Source organism: Abramis brama, assembly GCF_963993115.1.
Source record: "Abramis brama genome assembly, chromosome: 14".
NCBI classification, from domain to species: Eukaryota; Metazoa; Chordata; class Actinopteri; order Cypriniformes; family Leuciscidae; genus Abramis; species Abramis brama.
In genome coordinates, this window is record NC_139976.1 from 3,097,026 (window position 1) to 3,119,601 (window position 22,576).

A 22,576-nucleotide genomic window follows, 5' to 3' on the forward strand; every position below is an offset into this window, starting at 1 on the left:
GCAGTGAATGCATGGACACTGAAGACTTTGATCGTTTTTTGCAAAGTGAGTTGTAATAGTATCTATATAACCCAGTCTTTGCCAATTATTTTTGCTTTTTCTGTCCTTGAGTAAATCAATCTCTTAAAAATTAAATATATTGCTGTCTGTTTTTGTGTGCATGTGCAGACCTACATTGTCACCAGAGAGCAACTTTATCGGTAAGTTACATTAACACTTGAAATTTTGTATCATATTTTGTATCATTAATTTGTAAAGAGGTTGATTGTATAATTTGACTGGTTTCATATTGATTGTTTTATCTGTGCAGGTGAAGGACTTCTTGGGGAAACGGCCGGCTCGGCTTCGGATTGAATCACAGGTAAAACACAGACTCACTTCTCTTTTCTGCCACTCTTCACATATGTTTCTATGCCAAATTTTGAATATGTATCACATTCAAATGGAACAGCAAATGCCACTATTCACTGTGGGTAAGAACTATCACTTTGCATGTGACCATGTTGCTCAACAATGTATTTTAACGGAACATGTTGCATCACAAATGTGTTTTCTGTTGCAAATCGAGTATTAGTCTTTTTATATAATTATTTTTGTTTGTTTTTGGTTTTGTAACTTTGTGCTGAGTTCCAACGCATCACAAACGTCAACCTACGGAACCAGTTCTATGCTGTGCTTGACCAACATACACCTGCACTGGTGGCCTTGTATAGGCAGAAGGCGGCACGAACCGGAAAGATATCAGAGGCACTGCGTGACATCTTAAAGATTTATGAACTCCAGGTGAGTTAAAGATGAACTTTGAGCTTCAGGTCCTACTGGACAGCAGGGCCTCAGGGTGTCATTGTCTGTCTAACACTTTGCCAAATGCCATGAAATGTGGTCAGCACATCCATACTGAAAGAAGAATGAAATCTGTTATATTCATTTTTGCTTGTTCTTCCAGGAAGTGCACAATGTCAATATGAAGCGTACTGTAGCCCTTCGTGCCCTCCCGGTATACCTGCGTGAGGAGGACCCACAGTTCTTTAAGATGCACAGTTCCTGATTATCTTGTTCCTGTTTGATATACATATGTGTATATATATAAATATATTAAAAAATATGAACTATGACTATGAATATTAACTATTAGCTGGCTATGAATGAATAAGAACAATACATGACAGAGAATAAACTATAAGATGAAGATGTTAGATGTTATGACCAAAGTCCAGATTGTGTAGGAGGGCTAAAATAGCCTACACGACAATTGTACAACAGTCAAAGTAATAGAGAGAGACAACTGAGAGACACAGACTCTTGCTTAAAAGTCCATCTCTCCCCTCCCCCTTTGTGTGGTATTGAAGAGCTAGATGGCCCTGGGGACAAAGGACCTCCTCAACCTGTCTGTAGAGCATGACAATGACAGAAGTCTGCCACTGAACATGCTCCTCTGTTTAATGAACGTGCTATGTAGTGGGTGGCGATCATTGTCCATGATCGCCAGCATCCTGCTCATGGTCCGTTTCTCTGCAGTAGCTGTGAGTGACTCTAGCTCAATGCCGACAACCGAGCCAGCTTTCTTTACCAGTCTGTTCAGTTGCCCAGCGTCTCTCTTCTTAGTGCTGCCTCCCCAGCACACCACAGCATAAAACAGGACACTGGCAATGACTGACTGGTAAAACATCCTGAGTAGCTTACTGCAGATATTGAATGACCGCAGCCGCCTCAGGAAATTAAGCCGACTTTGCCCTTTCCGATACAGCGCATCCGAGTTGGCTGACCAGTCCAGTTTATTGTCCAAGTATAGCCCCAGGTACTTATATGTGCTGACCACCTCCACATTGACCCCCTCAATGGAGACTGGTAGCATGTGTGGCTTCGATCTCCTAAAATCCACCACCAACTCCTTGGTCTTTGTTGCATTCAGCTGCAGATGGTTGAGCCTGCACCATTACACAAAGTCATTAACCAGATTCCTGTACTTGTACTCCTGTCCATCCCTGACACACCCCACAATTGCAGTGTCATCCGAAAACTTCTGCATGTGGCATGACTCCGAGTTGTAGCTGAAGTCAGAAGTAAACAGGGTGAACAGGAACAGTGAAAGCACAGTCCCCTGAGGCGCTCCAGTGCTGCATACCACAGTCTCTAAGAAACAGTCCTTCAGTCTTACGAACTGTGTTCTCTCCGTCAGGTAGTCTGTTATTCAGGATACCAGGTGAGCATCAACCCCCATCTGCACCAGCTTATCCCTCAATCTGACAGGCTGAATGGTGTTAAAGGTGCTAAAGAAATCAAAGAACATGATTCTCACAGCACTTTTCCCCTTGTTCAGATGAGAATGCACTCTGTGCATTAGGTATATGGCATCATCCACGCCCACCTTCTGCTGGTATGCAAACTGAAGTGACTTTCAAAAGGTGAGTTACTCTGTTTTGGTTGCTACCATAGACATCAGTGTTTATTCTCGAAATATAAACTTTTATTTCAGTACTTCTGTAATCATTTTAATATTTGTAACACAGAAATACCGATACTGTGTTGTTGAAAAGATTGTGAAAGTAAAGCTGTTTCATATTGACAACTGCTCTCTCAGCGACAGCGCAAACAGATTTGAATGTTCCAGTGTGTAGTTTTTGTCATTTAGGGATAAGATTGCGTGGGTGTTTGAATCGAGATCGTCTCTCTCTCTCTCCCTCTCTCTCTCTCAAAACGTATACGAGTAGCGCGAGTGCTTTCATTACTATTTTGATGAGGTGAGTGTGAGACGTCGCTATTAAAGGATAAGCTCCCAGCACTTCGCCCACACATCGGCCCAGAACCGTTTTTGGAACCGAAACTTAGGAATTTCGCACGGTTCCGGTATTTTTCAAAACTTTGGTTTTCGGTTCCCAACCCTAATCAGACCTCAGGTAAAGTTACTTCTGTTTTATCCCTTTAGGCTCTAACGAGTTTGGCTGTTTCTTATATTATGTAAAATGAGTGTGTTATTTAAATATTTAAGTGAATGTTATAGTTCTTTTACAAATGTGCACAACAAAGAAAGAATAAAATACAACAAAATATAAGAAACGTATTTCATGTGTGTGTATGTTGTATATGTGTGTGTGTGCAGGTGCCGTTCGTCACAATGAGGTTTCTGATCTCACTGTGTGCGCCACTACTGTTGCTGATTAATGGTGAGTGTTTTATAATCTGTCATATAAAATTACAGAATTTTTTTCTCAATAATAAACTATTATTCTTATATTGTGTATTTGCAGGTGAAATAACCAATGGACAAACAACAGGTAGGCCTACAATCATTCTTTCACTTCATCCAATCTTCAATTCATTTTTTAACTTTATTTATTATTTTATATACACTGCAGTTCTGTTGTAACACATACACGTTTTAAAACGAAACCCCCAAGCCAGGCACATTGTGTTTGGAATTTGTGACATTTATGAACTGCACAAATCTCCAACACTTGCTTGTTTTGCGTTTAGTCATTATAGCGAAACAAAGCCCTCGCAACACACTCATGTCATTTCCATCCAAAGTGATCATGTGCTCTAGTAACCCGGGGAACCCCCGAGTATTACATAAGAGGGATCCCATGATTGAGTCAAACATCTAGAAATAATTAAGCAAAATAACAGGTATTCCTCAGACACTGTGTTGATACTATTCACGAGTTACGTCGTTGTTCTGGAAATGCTCCTCTGGCTGAGAATTACTGAAGAAAGCAGGAATCCACATTGAAAAGTTTGCTGTATAAACGCAATAAAAAGCATTTCCAAAATTGGGTACTATGAGATGAAACTATTCTACATTTAAAATTGTAAAAGCATTAACAAATGACTAACAGAGCATAAATAACCTCAAAAGGTTGATTATTTCTGCAGCAATATTACAGACGTGTTAAATATCACTGTAGTGTTCAAAATTGTTCATTAACTGATAATATTTGTGTGTGTATATATTAGTTATTTGCATCATTTTGAAATACAATATATATTGTATTTATTAACCTGCTTTATAAACATTCCAGTAAACACAGCTAATAGGGATTAGAAGTGAAAAAGGGAGACAATTACATTTTAAAGCATCTGTTGCACACACAAGAGTCTGTTTTTTCTGGTGGCACATATAGTTTTTATTTCTGTCACACACTGTAAGATCTGCAAGTTCAACAAAGACAACAGTATATTAGTTTCTGTATCACACAGTGTTGAAATAGCTGGCAGTGTGACTTCTTCAGGTCAACAAGAGAAACGCTCTCTTTCAATAAACTCATTACACATTTATCTGTTATAAAGCATGGTCACAGAAAATTAAAACCGTGTATTCCACCTAATAAAACATTACTGACATTAACATTTCAGTAGGCTACTAAGCTTATAAAGCTCAATTGACAAATACTAACTCTATACAAGCACCATTTAACGTTATAACTGTAAACTCTCTTTACCAAACGATTGAGTGCACTGAAACATAATAAATCTCATTTAAACATTGTAAAGCCGCGATCTCCCGCACGACATCCGACAGCGCGGCCGCGGACATCCGGAAGCAGCGCGGGCGAGCAGGCCGCACTCCCGCCGCGGGTGCGTCGACGCGGTCATTCTCATCGATTCCATAAAACAAAAGCATAAAACTAACACATCGAATTTACTTATACACCAGTTATGATGTCACATCACTTTACTTACCTGCAAGTTCAACAAAGACAACAGTATATTAGTTTCTGTATCACACAGTGTTGAAATCATAGATTGTAAAACAATAGACACGCTTGGTTGAAATAGCTGGCTGTGACTTCTTCAGGTCAACAAGTGAAACGCCCTGCGGCTCACCACTGCCCCCTAGCGTCACCCTCCAGTATTCGCAGGTTTAAGTGATATTAACATAGACATCTATACTTAATAAATGGTAACCAACAATACATAATAACAATAACACATATGAATAACAACACAGTATTTGAATCTATATGACTACACATCCATGTGAAAACAAACCTGGAAAGAGACGTGAGGATTTAGGGAGGAAAACGAGAGATTCTTAGTGCATTCCAGTGAATTATTCATGGGATAAATCGTAAATTAAATGGAGAGAGCAGACCACAAATGCGCAGGATATGTTGAAAGAGTTGAGAGCGGCCGAGAGCGTCAAAAGGTTGGGCCGTTACAAAAAGACGCTTGACGCAAAGCATCAATTTGTAAACAAAATGTTTTACACACTAAATCCAGCATACACTCTCAATAGAGACACAGCCCGAACCTCAGTGCTGCCGACCGCGTTGTTCACTTGATATTTGCATAAAGCCTTGTTTATACTTTCGCCTGGCTCCGCAGCGCGAGTCTCCGCAGACTGCGCGCGCACCTCCCCAAACAGACAAGGCGTTTATACCAGGGGGCCAATGTTTCATAAAACACTAAAGCTTCCCCAGGCGCCGCCATTGATTAGCAGACCATCACCTGCTGTTAGCATTCCATTGACTCCCATTAATTTTGGCGTCACTTTGACAGCGAATAACTTTACATCTGAGGCGTTTAAAGACTCCATTTGTCCATTATTTATTTCTAAAGAAACACGAAAATGTATAAAAGGCTCCATTACCTTGTATCTTACGTTATGGCCCCGTAGAAGCAGTTTTTGTAAAAATATGCTAACGATTGCATCATAACCACGCGACTCTCTGTCGCACAGTAGATAAATTACCATATAGATAGGAGGAGAAGCTCGCGGGCAATCGGGGAGACGTGGAGGCAAAATGACAAAATAATTAATCAGAATACTTAGCAAAAGTTGCTCCTGCTCCTAGCTCATGGACACCTCCTACTCACGCTCTCCGTCTCTGCAAGTTTCGGAAGGGAATGATTCAGATTTCTCTTGGCACAGCTACTAGAAGACAGACAGGTTGCTCATGTCACATCTACATTGTCAAGCTCAGTAATTGTCCTCTAAACCATCAGGAATCAGCAGTGAGAAGAAGAAAGCTATACACACGTGACAATGTTTATTTTAGTAGCCTACACAACCACCAATACCACACTACAAAAAGAATCGTGTAAAACCCAGTAAACCCTGAGATTATTACTTAAATAAAAGTAACAATAAAACAATAAAACAAAATATATGGATATGAGAATGTGTATACATAACTAAATTAACGATCTCTTACATAATTTCTAATTTCACTAAACATTTCATTAAGTTTCATGAACATTTTTATTAAACATGGACCTTATGTTCATTAAAAATACTTTTTATGCTATTGTATGCTATTTTTTTTAAATGTAAGCAACTCATTTAGACGTGCAAACTGGGTGCCGGTGTGGTGAAAAGTTCAAACTCGGCCAGATTCGACTCGAAGTCGTTCATCTTCGGATAAAGCCATGCACACCACCAAGCGAAATGGGGTCTTGCGCACCCAACGCGCATGACCGCCCACACCGCAATGACGTCATTTTTGCAGCACGCACCTTCGCGCTCATGCGGACGCGTCGAGTATAAACCTAGCTTAAGTCGGCCCAACCTTTTGACTCTCTCGACCACTCTCAACTTTCTCCGGTCCGCTGTCAATCCTAGTAGGCTTTCCTGTAGCTCAAACAGTAGAGTGTTGGCATTAGCAATGCCAAGGTCATGGGTTCGATTCCCAGGGAAAGCAAGAACTGACAAAATGTAAAATGTGTACCTTGAATACTATGTAAGTTGCTTTGGATAAAAGTGTCTGCCAAATGCATAAATGTAAATGTAGGAAGTGGGGGTTCACCTGCACCGAAAGGTTTTTTTTTTTAACCTGTTTTTTTGTAATCCTTAAGGTGTCTAGAAAAGGAATTTTGATTGCAAATTATTGTCCCATATGTGATTTTTTTGTATCATCTTTTGTGTCTGTGCTTGATTTTCGGCTGTGAAAATGAAAACTTTAAATCTACATAGAATCTGAACAATACATCCTACAGACACACCCATTTTCTCTTCGTCTTTGCATGAGGAATTGATAGATATGAGGATTGTCATGATTAGATGATGTATAATGCATAAATACTCAAATAAACACCAAAAAATGTAAAAAAAAAATGGTGACATTCGATCAGTGGAACTCCTCCCCTATGGACCCTATTGATATACGTTTTCTAAGTTTTGTATTTTTACAGTCTTTAAGATGTCTAATAAACAAATGTTGATGATCCCCACCTGAAATATTGTCACATGTATGTCTTTTCTGGCTATATTGGTTGCCACCCTGGATTTCCAAAAAAAAGAACATTTACATAATGTCTTAACTGTACATTATGTAATGACAAATGTCTTTTTCAAACTGTTATATATTTGTAATGCTTTAGGTGTCTGATAAACATATTCCCCACTTTAACATATTGTGCCAAGTTTTTAATTTAGATTTGAATCAATTTGAAACTTAGAGTAATAAGTGTGGTCGAAAGTCAATAACACTGAAGGCCATCAGAAAATCCAGACTTAGCAAGCTCAAAATACATAAAAAGCTGTTTGGAGAAATCCAGTGCCACACTGTATCAGTGCCGGCCCATCTTCCCACCAAATGATTGATGATAATCTGGGAAATTAAAACTGATACATGCTAATCATCCTCAAAAAAGAGAAGGGAGATAGTGATGGTGAGTCTGAAAAATATACTCCTCTACCAAGTTTCCAGTGTTACCAAGTCAACACTGTTATACTATAATAGCTAATTGGCTAGTTGGTGATCATTGCTAATCATGCCCAAGTCAAAGTCTAAGTCAAAGAAACACAAGGAAGAAAATGATAGTGAGTCTGAAGAGTTCAATCCTGCTACAAAGAAATCCAAGAGAGATGATGGTGTCAAATAAAAAGACCATGGTCCTGAAAATTGTATTTTACATGTACATGGCTTTGAGCATGCAGATTTCACACCACTTAGTAAAATTAAAGGGTCTGCTACTGACAAGCTGGCTCTGCTACACAGCATTCATGATAGACGTCTCCAAGAAGCTCTTGATTCGCATTTCGCAGGGAGGATGTCTGTAATCTCATTCCAGAGAGTCTTGTAGGTGCCAATTTAGAAACAACTGGCTATCATCGAGCCTGCTACCAAAAGTTTACAAAGAACCAGGGACGCTTACAGGAAAGACCTACTGTGACATCTCAGCAAGCTTCAACATCACCACGTAAATGTGGGTCCTCCTCAGCTAAGCAGCTGTTCCCCCCAGAGTGTATCTTCTGTGGAAAGCTGGAAGTGAAAGTATTGGGAAAGACCGAACGATGCATCAAGTTCCCAGTATATAAGGCTAAGGACAGAGCATTGAAGGAGCCTATATGGAAACAGATTACGCCTCAAGCCTTTGAACTTGGACCTCACTGTCTACATCGCATGGTGCAAGGTGAGGACCTTTTTGCGAGAGAAGCAAATTACCATCAGTCATGTTGCAAGTCATTCAACCTGAAATATGCAAAGCATATCACATGCCGAGGTAAAGCCCTTGCTACCAACCCTGTCAGTGAAACAGAGCAGACTACCATGGCTGCTGCACATCAGATGTCATTTAATGCTGTACTTGATGTCATTCAAGATCAAGTGATAAGACAGAACAAGATTGTGCGGCTTGCATCACTGCCTCTTGTGTACACCCAAGAGTTGGAGAGAAATGGCTTCCCCAATCCCAAGTACAGACGTGAGAAACTGAAGAGAAAACTTGAGAAGCATGAGGGGATTGGCATTTCTATGGTCACAGCAGATTTGAAGGGTTGTATCACCCATAGTTTGATATTCAGTGCTAGCTTATCCATCTCAGATGCAGTGCATATAAGATGGGGAGCATGGACAAGTATGAAGATGAGGCCCATCTTCTTCATGGTACAATCAAGAAGACATACAGAGAGTCAAATTGTCTTCCTTGGCTTCCCACAGCTGATGATCTGGTCATGTCCTTGGATGACCTCCTCCCATCTAATCTCATGAGGTTCCTGACCCTCATGATTTCTGGTGACGCTGACTTGGAGAAGAGTGAGAAGACAAGACGCCTTGTGCTGTCTATAAGTCAGGTATGACAACTCTCCACTTTGATATATTTTTTGCCTTTAACTATTGCAAGTGTTGTATTTTGTGTACACTATAGTGGCTTGAACACTTCAATGCTAATTGCTTTCTTTATTATTTCAGGACATCTGCCGTGCTGTGACAAAGTGTCACAATAACGAGTTCCAGATCCAAATGCAAGTTACTCAAGTTTATTAGACAGAGAAGATACTCAGATCAGACAAGATGCAGGAGACTGAAGAAACACTACAAGGGTGCACTACAAGAGACTGGTCGATGTGAATTCCTGAACTGGTAATCCAGCGCCACATGGGACTCAGAGGAGAACGCGGGGAACAAACACAGCAGGCAGCTCAGACGAGGTAACTGGCAACAAGAACAAGACATAAGTGACGAACCGACACCCAGCATTACTCTCTCCAGCTAGATATAGGCAGTAACTAGCTGCAGCTGAAGTGACTGATTGGAGTGATGAGCTGGTCACTAGGCAACAAACAAGCAACACACATAGACCCCACACCTAACACATACCAACAGATCCACAAAATGAACACAAGGATTTGTGAACCGTGACACAAAGGGAGAGTGGAAGTTGCCTAAGCATATCCTCCTCTGTACCACTATACATCACCTTTATCACAGTAAACTACTGACTACTATTCTCAGTAGGCTAGGTCACTGTGAAACTTACGACTTTGGCTTGGAACTTGAGACCGCTCTAACCAAGGCCCTCAATGAGGTTTCCATCTCTCTCGGTCCACAAATTATTACTGGTGAGGGAAACTATGTGTTTCATCTCGAGTGGGACAATCTGAACAAAATAACGACAAACATTCATGGCTCAAATGTGGTGAACTGGACCGGTGGGATCATGATACAGGAGGTGAAACCTGGATTTAATGCCCCCAACTCTCTGGAAATTCAACGAATGCTCCCACTCTACGAGCGGAACAAGACACGCTCTCTTAAGGTAGACATACCTGAGACCCTAAACACCGTCCATATCTATAGCCGAGTCGGCCCCAAATTTCCTGAGGGAGCAGTTTTTACTCCACCCGCAGCAAACAACAAAGTCTACTCAAACTGCATCCAAGAGTATTGTGTCTGGCTACTTGTCCGAGTGGTGGGAAGCAGTGGATCAAAGCAACTTGTAGAGGGTACCCTGGAACCAGTGTGGTCTTGTGGATCTATCCTCCCCACTTCACTCACTGACTTGCTGGAGGAAACTGTTGAGGAGATGGATGGAGATGGTGAAGAAGACGAGGAGCAAGAGATCGATTATGAAGACCTGCTGTATGATGAATAGACATCATTGCCCTTGACCTTTGATTAGAATAACTTTTTTCTATTTCAGTTGATTCTAATGGGGATTTGTTATACCATATATATATACACACATATTTGACTATATGAGTGGTTTTCTGTTTTGTTTCAATAAATACACTCACCTAAAGGATTATTAGGAACACCTGTTCAATTTCTCATTAATGCAATTATCTAATCAACCAATCACATGGCCGTTGCTTCAATGCATTTAGGGGTGTGGTCCTGGTCAAGACAATCTCCTGAACTCCAAACTGAATGTCAGAATGGGAAAGAAAGGTGATTTAAGCAATTTTGAGCGTGGCATGGTTGTTGGTGCCAGACGGGCCGGTCTGAGTATTTCACAATCTGCTCAGTTACTGGGATTTTCATGCACAACCATTTCTAGGGTTTACAAAGAATGGTGTGAAAAGGGAAAAACATCCAGTATGCGGCAGTCCTGTGGGCGAAAATGCCTTGTTGATGCTAGAGGTCAGAGGAGAATGGGCCGACTGATTCAAGCTGATAGTAGAGCAACTTTGACTGAAATAACCACTTGTTACAACCGAGGTATGCAGCAAAGCATTTGTGAAGCCACAACACGCACAACCTTGAGGCGGATGGGCTACAACAGCAGAAGACCCCACCGGGTACCACTCATCTCCACTACAAATAGGAAAAAGAGGCTACAATTTGCACAAACTCACCAAAATTGGACAGTTGAAGACTGGAAAAATGTTGCCTGGTCTGATGAGTCTCGATTTCTGTTGAGACATTCAGATGGTAGAGTCAGAATTTGGCGTAAACAGAATGAGAACATGGATCCATCATGCCTTGTTACCATTGTGCAGGCTGGTGGTGGTGGTGGTGGTGTAATGGTGTGGGGGATGTTTTCTTGGCACACTTTAGGCCCCTTAGTGCCAATTGGGCATCGTTTAAATGCCACGGCCTACCTGAGCATTGTTTCTGACCATGTCCATCCCTTTATGACCACCATGTACCCATCCTCTGATGGCTACTTCCAGCAGGATAATGCACCATGTCACAAAGCTCGAATCATTTCAAATTGGTTTCTTGAACATGACAATGAGTTCACTGTACTAAAATGGCCCCCACAGTCACCAGATCTCAACCCAATAGAGCATCTTTGGGATGTGGTGGAACGGGAGCTTCGTGCCCTGGATGTGCATCCCACAAATCTCCATCAACTGCAAGATGCTATCCTATCAATATGGGCCAACATTTCTAAAGAATGCTTTCAGCACCTTGTTGAATCAATGCCACATAGAATTAAGGCAGTTCTGAAGGCGAAAGGGGGTCAAACACAGTATTAGTATGGTGTTCCTAATAATCCTTTAGGTGAGTGTATAATACCAATATAACGGTTTGAATAGTAACTCCTTATTATGGGAGATGTTCATTTGGACCAACATGTGACAATATTACAAGTAGGGATCTTCAACATTTGCTTATTAGACATCTTAAAGACTGTAAAAATACAAAAGTTAGAAAACATATATCAATAGGGTCCATAGGGGAGGAGTTCCAGTGATCTAATATCACCGTTTTGTTTTTTTTTGTGTTTATTTGAGTTTTAATGCAGCATACATCATCTAATCATGACAATCCTCATATCTATCAATTCCTCATGCAAAGACAAAGAGAAAATGGGGTGGATTGTGTCTGTAGGATGTATTGTTCAGATTCTATGTAGATTTAAAGTTTTAATTTTTCACAGCCGAAAATCAAGCACGGACGTAAAAGATGATACAAAAAAATCACATATGGGACAATAATTTGCGTGGGGAACATCACAATTCCTTTACTAGACAACTTAAGGAATACAAAAAAATAGGCTAAAAAAATATACCTTTCGGGTACAGTAGTTTGCGTCTGGATGGGAGAAAGTGTGAAATATATGATTTTACAATGCTTTATTTTTCCTTTACAATTGACAGTTATTTATTAATTTGTTTATTTTAAGTTTTATTTAGAATTTTTCATACAGTACACAGCATCACAATCTTTAATTATCTGAGGATGATCTTGAATGTTGTTCCACTTTTATATATTTTGTTTCAATGGGAAAATAATCGTATTAAAATATTTGAATCTCACATTTGTCATCAAAGTTCCAACACTAAGTTCAACATTGTTATTCAAGTGGTGAAAATAAATATACAGTTCCTTAACACTCAGTTAAGATCAAGGTGGCAGCTCTTTTTTAATTAGTGAGAGAGGGGTATAAAGGATACACTTGTTGTAGGTTTAGTCAGTTTATCTAATAATCCATTTTCAGTTTACCATCCCAATATCTTCTCTTTCAGACAGACACAGATGTTAGATGTTTACCTGTACTCTTGTGTTTGACACCTCAGTGAATGAGTCTTTTTTCTTTATTCTCTCAGAACCTGCAACTGATCCATGCTATGATTATAACACTCTTGATGAATATTGGAGAGACATACGGCAAAGCCCATATCAGTACTCTGGATATGATGACACTCTTGTTGAATGGAGTGGCTGGTATCGGCTGTATTTGAATGGAGAAAGTGCCCAGATGTCTGAGTGGTGTGTGAGTAATGTGGGATGTGGTGGTGACACTGGACTGTATCTCAGCGGTTCTCATCCAACACTTGAGGATGGAGTGGAGACCTGTGAAGTCGTGGGAAATAATGCATGGTGGTGGTGGAGTGATTCCCGTGAGTGCGGCGCCTACAATTCCACATCCATCCGAGTTAAAGCCTGTCCAGGAGATTATTACGTCTATGAATTGGTCAAACCCATCATATCAGCTCCAAGGCCTATGTACTGTGCAGGTACAATTTTAACCCTTGTCTCTGGGATTTTTGTTATGATTTTTTATTTCACTATAATGAGTAAATGCTCTATATATTAGATAATTTAACATACTTTTTTTTTTGTTTTATGAAAATAATCATGTTTTAACTAGTTATAATCAGTGGTGTGCAGTCCATTATCTATTATGTATAGTAGGTTATGTTACAGATCAATAGCACCTAGATCTCTTTGTTACACAATTCCTTAAATTACACGTTATGCCATTTGTTCAATAATTAATATGTATACTGTATATGAACGTATCATAATATTACTCTACAGTCCTCTTGTGCCTATCTGCAGTCAAGTTTTTGTCTCAGAATAAAGCTTATTTTCATACCTCCATGACAGTTGCTTTCCAAAGCATCAGCAGTGATCCCTGCTACAACTATGAGTCTCTGGATCGTCCCTGGAGAGCCAACAATGAAAGTGGAGATTACATTTGTGATGAACTTTTCTCCTGGAATGGCTGGTACCGGCTTTTCTACTATGGAATGGACATCCGGATGCCAGAGACCTGTGTTAGTTCATACAGCTGTAACACATACATCAATCTGTGGCTCAATGATCCTCACCCTCAGATAGAGGATGGAGTGGTGACCAGGGAGGTCTGTGGTCATTATTATTGGAGTGACTGCTGTGAATACAAGACAAAACCCATCAGAGTGAAAGCGTGTACAGGCAATTACTATGTCTATGAACTTGTGAATCCAGTATGGGGGTGTTCAGGATACTGCACAGGTACTGTGGTTTCCTCATTTATTTAAGTATTTCAAACCTTTTTGTAAATGATTTCTGAATGACATGAATTTCCTTCTTTTTAGATGTCAACACTATTTCACAAGCGGTTTCCACTATAAGTCCAGATATATTCACTGGATCCAGCATCACCTTGAGTAAGTTGTAAATAATATATATGAACGAATATATGAGTGTTATTAAAAATTAAAAAAAAATTTCAATGAAAGATTTGCATTACAGTTTAAATGGAATTTTTTATGCATAAACATTTTCACTCTTACACAGTCACATTGTGTATAAAATGGTTTATGAATCTTATGATTATTACAGTGTTTGACTGGTTCAGATTTGCACATGTGAAGTTCATCATTGTAATATAACTTGTTTGTTTTGGTCTCATCATCTCTCACTAACAGATTATGACCCGTGTAATAACTACAACATACTCGACAACTACTGGAGAAGCACACTCAATTACTGGCCTAGTAATGGATTCATTTCTGATCATGATGACACTCGCGTAGAATGGGATGGCTGGTATCGACTCTTCATTAATGGATCAAGTGCTCAGATGCCTGAGTGGTGTATGACTTACATGTCATGTGGAGGTTATATTTCTCTGTGGCTTGGTGACTCTCATCCTCGGCTGGAAGATGGAGTTGTTACTCGTGAAATTTACGGCTCCCGTAATGATCAGTGCAGTCGCTACAGATCCGACCCGATCCAAGTCAAAGCTTGTCCTGGAAATTATTATATCTACAAATTTACCAGACCAACTCTTTCAATCCCAGATCCTGTATATTGTGCAGGTATATTCGTTCATCTTTATATTTGATGTGCTTATCATGAATTGTATTGGTTTGAATTCATATTAACATCTCAAATATATTTAATCTTCAATATATAATGCTTTCTTTCTCCTTTTTCCTTAATAGTATCTTTCTCCACCCCAAGTGTCGATCCCTGCTACAACTATACCAGTCTGGATGAGCCTTGGAGAGCCACAGACAACTCTTATAGACAACTCTATAATAACAATGGTATGTGTGATTTTAATGTGGAGTGGAATGGCTGGTACAGGATGTTCTACAATGGTGAAAATACTCAGATGCCAGAATCATGTGTAAATCAAGGCATGTGTGGCACTTATAACCCACTGTGGCTCAGCGGCCCTCACCCACAGCTGGAAGATGGAGTGGTCACCCGTCAGGTCGGTGTCTCCTCATGGAATGGCTGCTGTAACTACACATCCCACCCTATAAGAGTCAAAGCCTGTCCAGGAAATTACTATGTTTATGAGTTCGTCAAGCCAATATTTTGTGGCGCTTACTGTACAGGTGAGCATTTACTTATCCAATCCTCATTCTTTAATTTTTTTCTGGATTTTGTTTGAAAATTATTGATGTTGATATAAAATGTTCCTAATACCAGATGCCTCAAACCAGTCCATCTCATCAGTGTCTACAACAACAGAGACGATCCCATCTATAGAATCCATGACTCCACCAATCACAACCACTGGTAAAGTATTGTGTTGCTTCCTTAATAAAATCTCTTGAGCATCTTTTAGGACATGCATTTTTTCTGAAACATGGTTTATTGAATTGTTGAATCATTATTGAACATTGAAATGTTCCTGATTATCACATTAAGCAAATGCATTATAATTTCTACAGAAACAGATAATTAAAAAACACACATTAACAAGAAGTAATACAGCTCACAAATGAGTATGCAATTCAAACTCTTAAAATGGAAACAAAGAATGCATTTTTAGGCAAAGTGAAGTGAAGTGTTGTAAATAGTGAAAACTAAACCACCAGAGTTTCTCAAACACATTTTGTAACACTAAACTTATTTTTTAACCCCCAAACCCTAAAGTTGTTCCAAACCTGCATGAATTTCTTTAATCTGCTGAAAACAATAGAATAAATATTTGTAACCAAACAGTTGAGGGGCACAACTGATTTCCATAGTATTTATTTCCCATACTATGGAAGTCAATGGTGACCCAAAACTGTTTGTTAAAAAACATTCTTCAAAATATCTTCTCTTGTTTTCAGCAGAAGAGAGAAATTCATAGAGGTTGGGAAAAACTTGAGTGTGAGTTTATGATGACAGGATCTTCATTTTAGGATAAATCTTCATTTACGACTCGGCTCGCTTTACTTTGGCTGGGTTTGCTTTTCCACTGCAGTTTAGTACTGCTGTAAAGTGGGTGGGATTATAGACTGATCGTTATAGTTGCAACAAATCCAATGACGCTGGTAGTGACGATTCTCTCTGACCAATCAGTGATCTGCAGTGTTAACACGTCACATTTTAGTATCCTACGGCTCGCTTGGAACCTCAAATGAGGTGGTACTAAAAAAATAGTACCAGGTACTAGGTGTTGTACACAGTGGAAAACCCCCCAAAAGTGAGCTCATGCAGTGGAAAAGCACCATTTGGGCTCAATTGCAAAGGGACTCAAGTTTAGATGTTTTTAACACTTGTTTTGTCAGCTAAATGAGTGGAGATGTTCTGAAAGCTCATGACAAATTGTCTTCAGCTTTGAACTTAAAACACAAATGAAACAGGGAGCTTAAGTAAAGATCGTTCTGGAGACAACGTTTTCAGCTCAACTTCTAAAAAAATGTTTTTATCACATCATCCATTTATTCATTCAGCAAAATATATATTTGTAATATTTCCATGACAACAGCTCCCCCTGTTGACCCCTGCTACAACTACAATATCCTGGATGATTCATGGAGAGCCACCAACAATCAACATTCCTCTCAAATAATGTGTGACTCTGCGGTCAGCTGGAACGGCTGGTACCGTCTCTTCATTCAGGGTCAGAGCGTTCAGATGCCAGACACATGTGTTGATGAGTATAGTTGTGGCACTCATGCTCCACTGTGGCTGAACGGAGGACATCCAACAGTTGAGGATGGAGTGGTCACTCGAGATGTCTGTGGTCACTGGAGTAATAACTGCTGTGCTTTTCAGTCCAATCCCATTAAAGTCAAAGCCTGTCCAGGAGATTATTATGTCTATGAGTTTGTGAGCCCAACTGGCTGCAGTTTGGCATACTGTGCAGGTAAATATATTTACATGTGCCCTTCGTTTATATAAGACATAATTGTTATTTATGTAATATTTATCATTTATTTCAGATTCAAGCAACATCAACACTACCACTACTACTGTCACGCCGGAGACAACCACAGATGAAACTACAACCATGCCCTTGTGAAAAAAAAGTGCACTTTAGTGTACTTTTATAAAGTGTACTTATACAAATAATATACTTTAAATGTATACACTTAAGTGTGACTTAAATGCAATGTTCGGTGCACTGAATGCACATTAAGTGTAATTGATTTCAAATATATCAAATATTAAGTTGAAATACAATGCAATAAGTTGTCATTAAGAGTAATTTTTTTGGTACAACTTAAGTGGGACTTTAATACAACTTTATATTTACTTTAATAATTGCTTCTAGTGTCTTTAAAATTGATTTAAAGTGCACTGCTCAATGTACTGACAATCAATTAATGTGAACTAAAATGTACTTTAATGTCAGTTAACAATACACTTAAGTGTGAATTAAATGTAATGTTTTCACCGCTTAAGTGCATTTTATTTGTATTTAATTTCAAATGTATCACAAATTAAGTTCATATTAAATGCAATTAGTTGAACTTTTGAATGCTTTTTTTAAACAACTTAAATGGGACTTTAATACAAATTTAATAAGTACTTTCATAATTGCATATAGTGTATTTAAAATATAGTTAAAGTGTACTGTTTAATGAACTGACAAGCAATTAATGTGAACTAAAATATACTTTAATGTCAGTTAACAGTACACTTAAATGTGAATTAAGTGTAATGTTTTCGACAAACGTATTGCATATTATATGTAATTGATTTCAAATGTATCACAGATTAAGCTAAAATTAAATGCAATTAGTTGAAATTAAGAGTGATTTTTTGGAACAACTTAACTAAAATATACTTTAATGTAATATACATGTACACTATTATATAATTAAATACATTTGTAATTAAAAAAAATAATAATAAAGTTGCAATTTATTTCAAATTTGAATAAAAAATATCTTAATAACCTAGTTACAATCAACACAAATTCAATTTAAAACCCTCTACATTTACTAACAAAACAATCTCTAAAATAAATACATAAAAACCTTTCTGTTGATGCACAAGAAAAACCCAAGAAACACTATACATAAACAAACAGTTACAACACTTTAACTCTCATTTAGAAAGAGTCTGGAGGACAATGATGCTTATATGCACAATCATTTTCTCCCTCATACAAAGGTACCTAAACCTAAACCTATCCATCACAGAAAACATTTTCCGTTTTTACATTTTCAGAAAAATGTATAAGATTGTTTCCATGTAATTTACTGGTATCACTATACTTTTGGGGTAATTTGGTCCCCATAACCTAGGGATTACCAGTACACACATCATTTTAGAAGCAAACACACAGTACCTCAAACACACAACCCATGAATTAATTACAAATGTTTTCTTTGTTGTCCATCAGGCTAACGGCACCCACTTCATCTATGATAACTTTATTCTGGGGACACCGAGGTCAGAAGGTCTCATCAGCAGAAAGAAAATCCTGAAGATTTCTTTCAGCTGTGTTTATCCTCAATCACAAACACTTTCCATGAATGTGGAAATCAACCCACTGGAGAGGTGGGAGTGAAACAGCACTATTTTTTAAAAGGGGTAGTTCACCAAAAACAGAAATTTTGTTTGTTAATATTTGTTCCAAGGAACATACACATTTTTCTGGTCATATCTTTCAATGCAGTTAATCCCCATGGGGAATTTCAAGCTTAAAGCTACACTGTGTAATATTTTCCCCCATCTAGCGGTGAAATTGTATGTGACTACCCAGTGAATATTAGTTTCTGTTCCTTTCAATTCCGAGGGCGTTTTAACTCCTATGGTGGCCGTATTATTCCAAGATTAACATGGCTTTCAAATTGCGCCTTTAAAACTATTCATCACCTATGTTCATCACCTGTGATCTGTCGCAGCACAGATTTATGTTACAAGGTAAACAATACTTTTTCACCATTGACGCGAGGAAAAGTAACGCAAGTTACACTAGAGGTCGTTCTGGCGTTATGTACAACCATGCTATGGTTAGACATGCAACTATAAAAAGAAGGTGTCATGTAAACGGGCTATTCTGTAAAAAAAAAAAAAAAAAAAAAAAAAAACTACCTCTCATCTAAGCCATTTTGCCTGTGACATGCTTAGCTGTAAGTGCCTATCCTTTAACACCATGTTGGAGCAATCTTGCCATATCACTTTTGCGTGATTGTACATTGTAATTATTCCTAAACGGTCTTGATGCAACACTTAAATGATAATCAATGTGATGTTATCCCTAACTCAGTGTCAAACAAAGTGTCAGGCACAGGGAGAGTCAGTGTGCGAGCTATGTGCCACAGGTCCCTGAAGAAAAAGGAGAGACCTCACAACTTGAGAGTAGGATATAGTTCACATCACATTATACTGCACTTGCTAGGATTAAGGTTTGTTATGCGTGAGTAGTAACTTTTTCTTCTGTTTTCTTCCTAGATTGTCCTCGAAAGACTCCTCCCCAGTGCAGCTGTATGAGACGGTGTGCTCGTGTTCTGCTGGCAAGGCACTCCTTTTTCAGATGGCGACCTACTCTCAGCTCCGCCTCCTTGCTGTGACCCCAGCTGGCACAAGCCAAGGACTATGGTAATTTTCAGAGCATTATTATTATCAGTAGCCACATGTGCAGGGTGTAGTTTGTCTGTGCATAAAAGACAACATTTTCCACACGTTACATTTAACCACCTCTGAAATACCATTTCTTTTTACTTTTATCATTGGTTGATGGGTGTAAAACCAGGCCGGTCAGTGATATGGTTGTGCTGTCTGCCAAGCCCAAACAAAGGACAGTTGCCAGTGGGGTCAGGTAGGTTATGTCTTGTTAATTAAAAAAATAATCATGAAAATGTGGTTATCTGTCACACAGATATGTATAGATACTAATTTGAATTGTGATATAAAATTCTACATAGGAGCACTCTCTACAAGGTGATGCCGGGGGATATGCCTGATCCTCATGTTTTGAAAGTGACAGAAGCATATGAAGGCTTTTCACCTGACATAGCACCCCTTATTACCACCACGTCCATCAGTCCTGATGTCCCGCTGGTCAAATCAGCTTTGGGCAAAGTTCAGGAGGACAGCCTGCAGCCAGTGCCAGTCAGCGCATCACGTTACTCCACACCGGAGCTCCTCCACGCCCACCTCTGCCCTTGGATGGCTACAGTTAGGAGCCCACTTGTTGCCAGTTTGTGTGCAGTCTCCACCAGTAACTGCATCTGCAATCTCTACAAACCAACTTGGAAATGGCAAGGGGAATAGAAGTGGCAACAAGGGACCAGAGTATGTCTGTGGAGTGGTATCGGGTCAGAAAGATGAGATTAACATCTTCTCACTTTAGGGAGGTTTGTCATGTTCGTGGTCAGACATCAGCAGAACATCTCACTGAAAGACTGCTCAGGGGTGTGGCCCAAACATCGGCCATTAAAAGAGGTCTGGCATTGGAGCCACAGGCCATTCAAGAGTACTGTAAAATGAAGAACAACAGCTACTGGCCTTGTGTCTTCGTCATACACCCTGATGCCCCCGTTTAGGATCTTGTCCCGATTGTATTGTTTTTGACCCCACAGACAACCCACCCTTTGGCCTGTTGGAGGTAAAATGCCCCAATGTCAAGAGTTATGTTGACTGCAAATACCTGAAGCTCCACAATGACTCCATAAAGCTGAAAAAGCAGCACAGTTACTACTGGCAGGTCCAAGGGCAACTCCTGCTGACAGGTATGAACTGGTGTGACTTTGTTTTTGCAGAAGAGGAAATGGTCATTCAAAGGATCTACAAGGACCCAGAGGTGGCTGCAGTCATTAGGGAGAAGGGGGATTTTTTCTTTTTCTACTTTTACTTATCATGTTCCATGAAAACATTAATCACCCCATTCTCCCTAGGTATGAGTTTGTGTAAAATTGAATCTCATAGTTCTCATTACAAAGTACACATGCACATGTCTGTAAATAGTTTCATGTTTATTATGTATATAGTTATCATTACAAACCTATACAAGGTGCCTTTTGATGATGTATATAGTTTTCATTACAAACCTATACAAGGTGCCTTGTTATTGTTAAGTGTTCAGCTCAAAGACAGATGCCGCTCTTTCTGTGTACAGGTAAATGTCAACAGTTCTATACAAACCCATGATGTTCATCCAGTACTGACTTAAGTCATACAGTTGTGTATGTACAAACATAACTAAAATATACATGCCTGTAGCATGCTTGTGCATACAGTTATCACTACAAACCTATACATGGTGCCTTATGTTACAGTTTTTCTCGATTGCTTAAACATGTTTCTTGAAACTATGCCTCGTATTCTCAAAACAGTAAACACAAATCCATAACATCTCACCCAGTTCCCCAAACATCCTATTTTCAGGTCAAAATGAAGCTCTACACTCAAAACCATTCACTCTTGCTGAAAAAACAAACTTTGCCATCAGACAGGACACACAAGCCCTCAAAATCACACACACTACAACATAGTCTAACACACTGGTGCAATAAATTCAAAACAACATTTCCAAAACTGGTAAGTTATGTTGCTTGTGGTTCCCCCCCTCACAAACCTTTTCACATGATGAACACAACCAATGGATACATTGGCACATTTTTATTCATTCATGTACTACACAGTACAACACATCACAAGCAACATAACTTTACAACACAGTACAACCCAGACGCGCTACGCAGTTACACTACATGAAATAGCTCGCGACCAGAGAGAAGGAAATGAATAGTGGAATAAAGTCGTTATTTTTGTTTACTTTTTGCGCACAAAAAGTATTCTCGTCGCTTGATAAACTTAAGTTCGAGCCACTGATGTCACATGGACTACTTTGATGATGTCTGTATTGCCTTTCTGGACATGAACAGTATTCCGTCCATTGACTTTCAATGGAGGAACAGAAAGCTCTCGGACTAAATCTAAAATATCTTAAACTGTGTTCCGAAGATGAACGGAGGTCTTACGGGCTTGGAACGACATGAGGGTGAGTCATTAATGACATAATTTTCATTTTTGGGTGAACTAACCCTTTAAGCTGGGCTAGAGTTAAAAGATAGTAGAAGACTGAAACTATTTTACAAGTTTATGAAAATGCAGTTGACAGTCCTGAATGCCCAAGAGTCTCTCTCTCTCTCTCTCTCTCTCTCTCTCTCTCTCTCTCTCTCTCTCTCTCTCTCTCTGATTGCCATTCAGGGGGCAATTTGTAGTTAAATGTTTTTAAAAGTAAAACTGAATGACTTTAAAGAGGGCTTTAAAATATTAATACAAATCTTAAATGATAGAAGTGACATATTTGACTAATTTATTCTATGACCAGTAACTTTTTTTGTCTCATCTTATATATTGCTGCTTTGAATATGTCTAATGGATTTTAGTGATTAAATACTCCTGTTATTAACCTGTCTCCATGTTTTAACACTGTTAGGCAACTTAATGGATGGTGTCTCTTGAATGCACCTTTCCTAAGCTCGAGAAAACACCTTATTCTG

At 39.1% G+C, this 22,576-nt stretch overlaps 2 protein-coding genes across 4 annotated transcripts; both read left to right on the forward strand.

The window, feature by feature from the left end:
- Positions 1 to 2,150: 2,150 nt before the first annotated feature.
- LOC311095872 (uncharacterized protein) lies at positions 2,151 to 19,123 on the forward strand. 3 transcript variants are annotated; one of them, XM_084134715.1, is made up of 13 exons: positions 2,151 to 2,203; positions 2,321 to 2,405; positions 2,712 to 2,897; positions 3,101 to 3,164; positions 3,249 to 3,275; positions 12,722 to 13,132; positions 13,506 to 13,895; positions 13,979 to 14,050; positions 14,312 to 14,704; positions 14,831 to 15,232; positions 15,327 to 15,416; positions 16,600 to 16,980; positions 17,057 to 19,123. In XM_084134715.1, the coding sequence occupies exons 4-13, from the start codon at positions 3,116 to 3,118 to the stop codon at positions 17,134 to 17,136; spliced, it is 2,295 nt and encodes a 764-aa protein (XP_083990841.1). In that variant the 5' UTR covers positions 2,151 to 2,203; positions 2,321 to 2,405; positions 2,712 to 2,897; positions 3,101 to 3,115; the 3' UTR covers positions 17,137 to 19,123. The 3 variants fall into 3 exon arrangements, with proteins under 3 accessions (XP_083990841.1, XP_083990840.1, XP_083990842.1); XM_084134714.1 differs by lacking the exon at positions 2,712 to 2,897; XM_084134716.1 differs by lacking the exons at positions 2,151 to 2,203; positions 2,321 to 2,405 and having other exon boundaries at positions 2,408 to 2,897.
- Positions 19,124 to 19,223: 100 nt separating this feature from the next.
- LOC311095875 (uncharacterized protein) lies at positions 19,224 to 21,426 on the forward strand. Its single transcript, XM_084134719.1, has 4 exons — positions 19,224 to 19,427; positions 19,521 to 19,667; positions 19,822 to 19,887; positions 19,994 to 21,426. Exons 2-4 carry the CDS (start codon positions 19,603 to 19,605, stop codon positions 20,340 to 20,342), a joined length of 480 nt encoding a protein of 159 aa, XP_083990845.1. The 5' UTR covers positions 19,224 to 19,427; positions 19,521 to 19,602; the 3' UTR covers positions 20,343 to 21,426.
- The last annotated feature ends 1,150 nt before the right edge of the window (positions 21,427 to 22,576 follow it).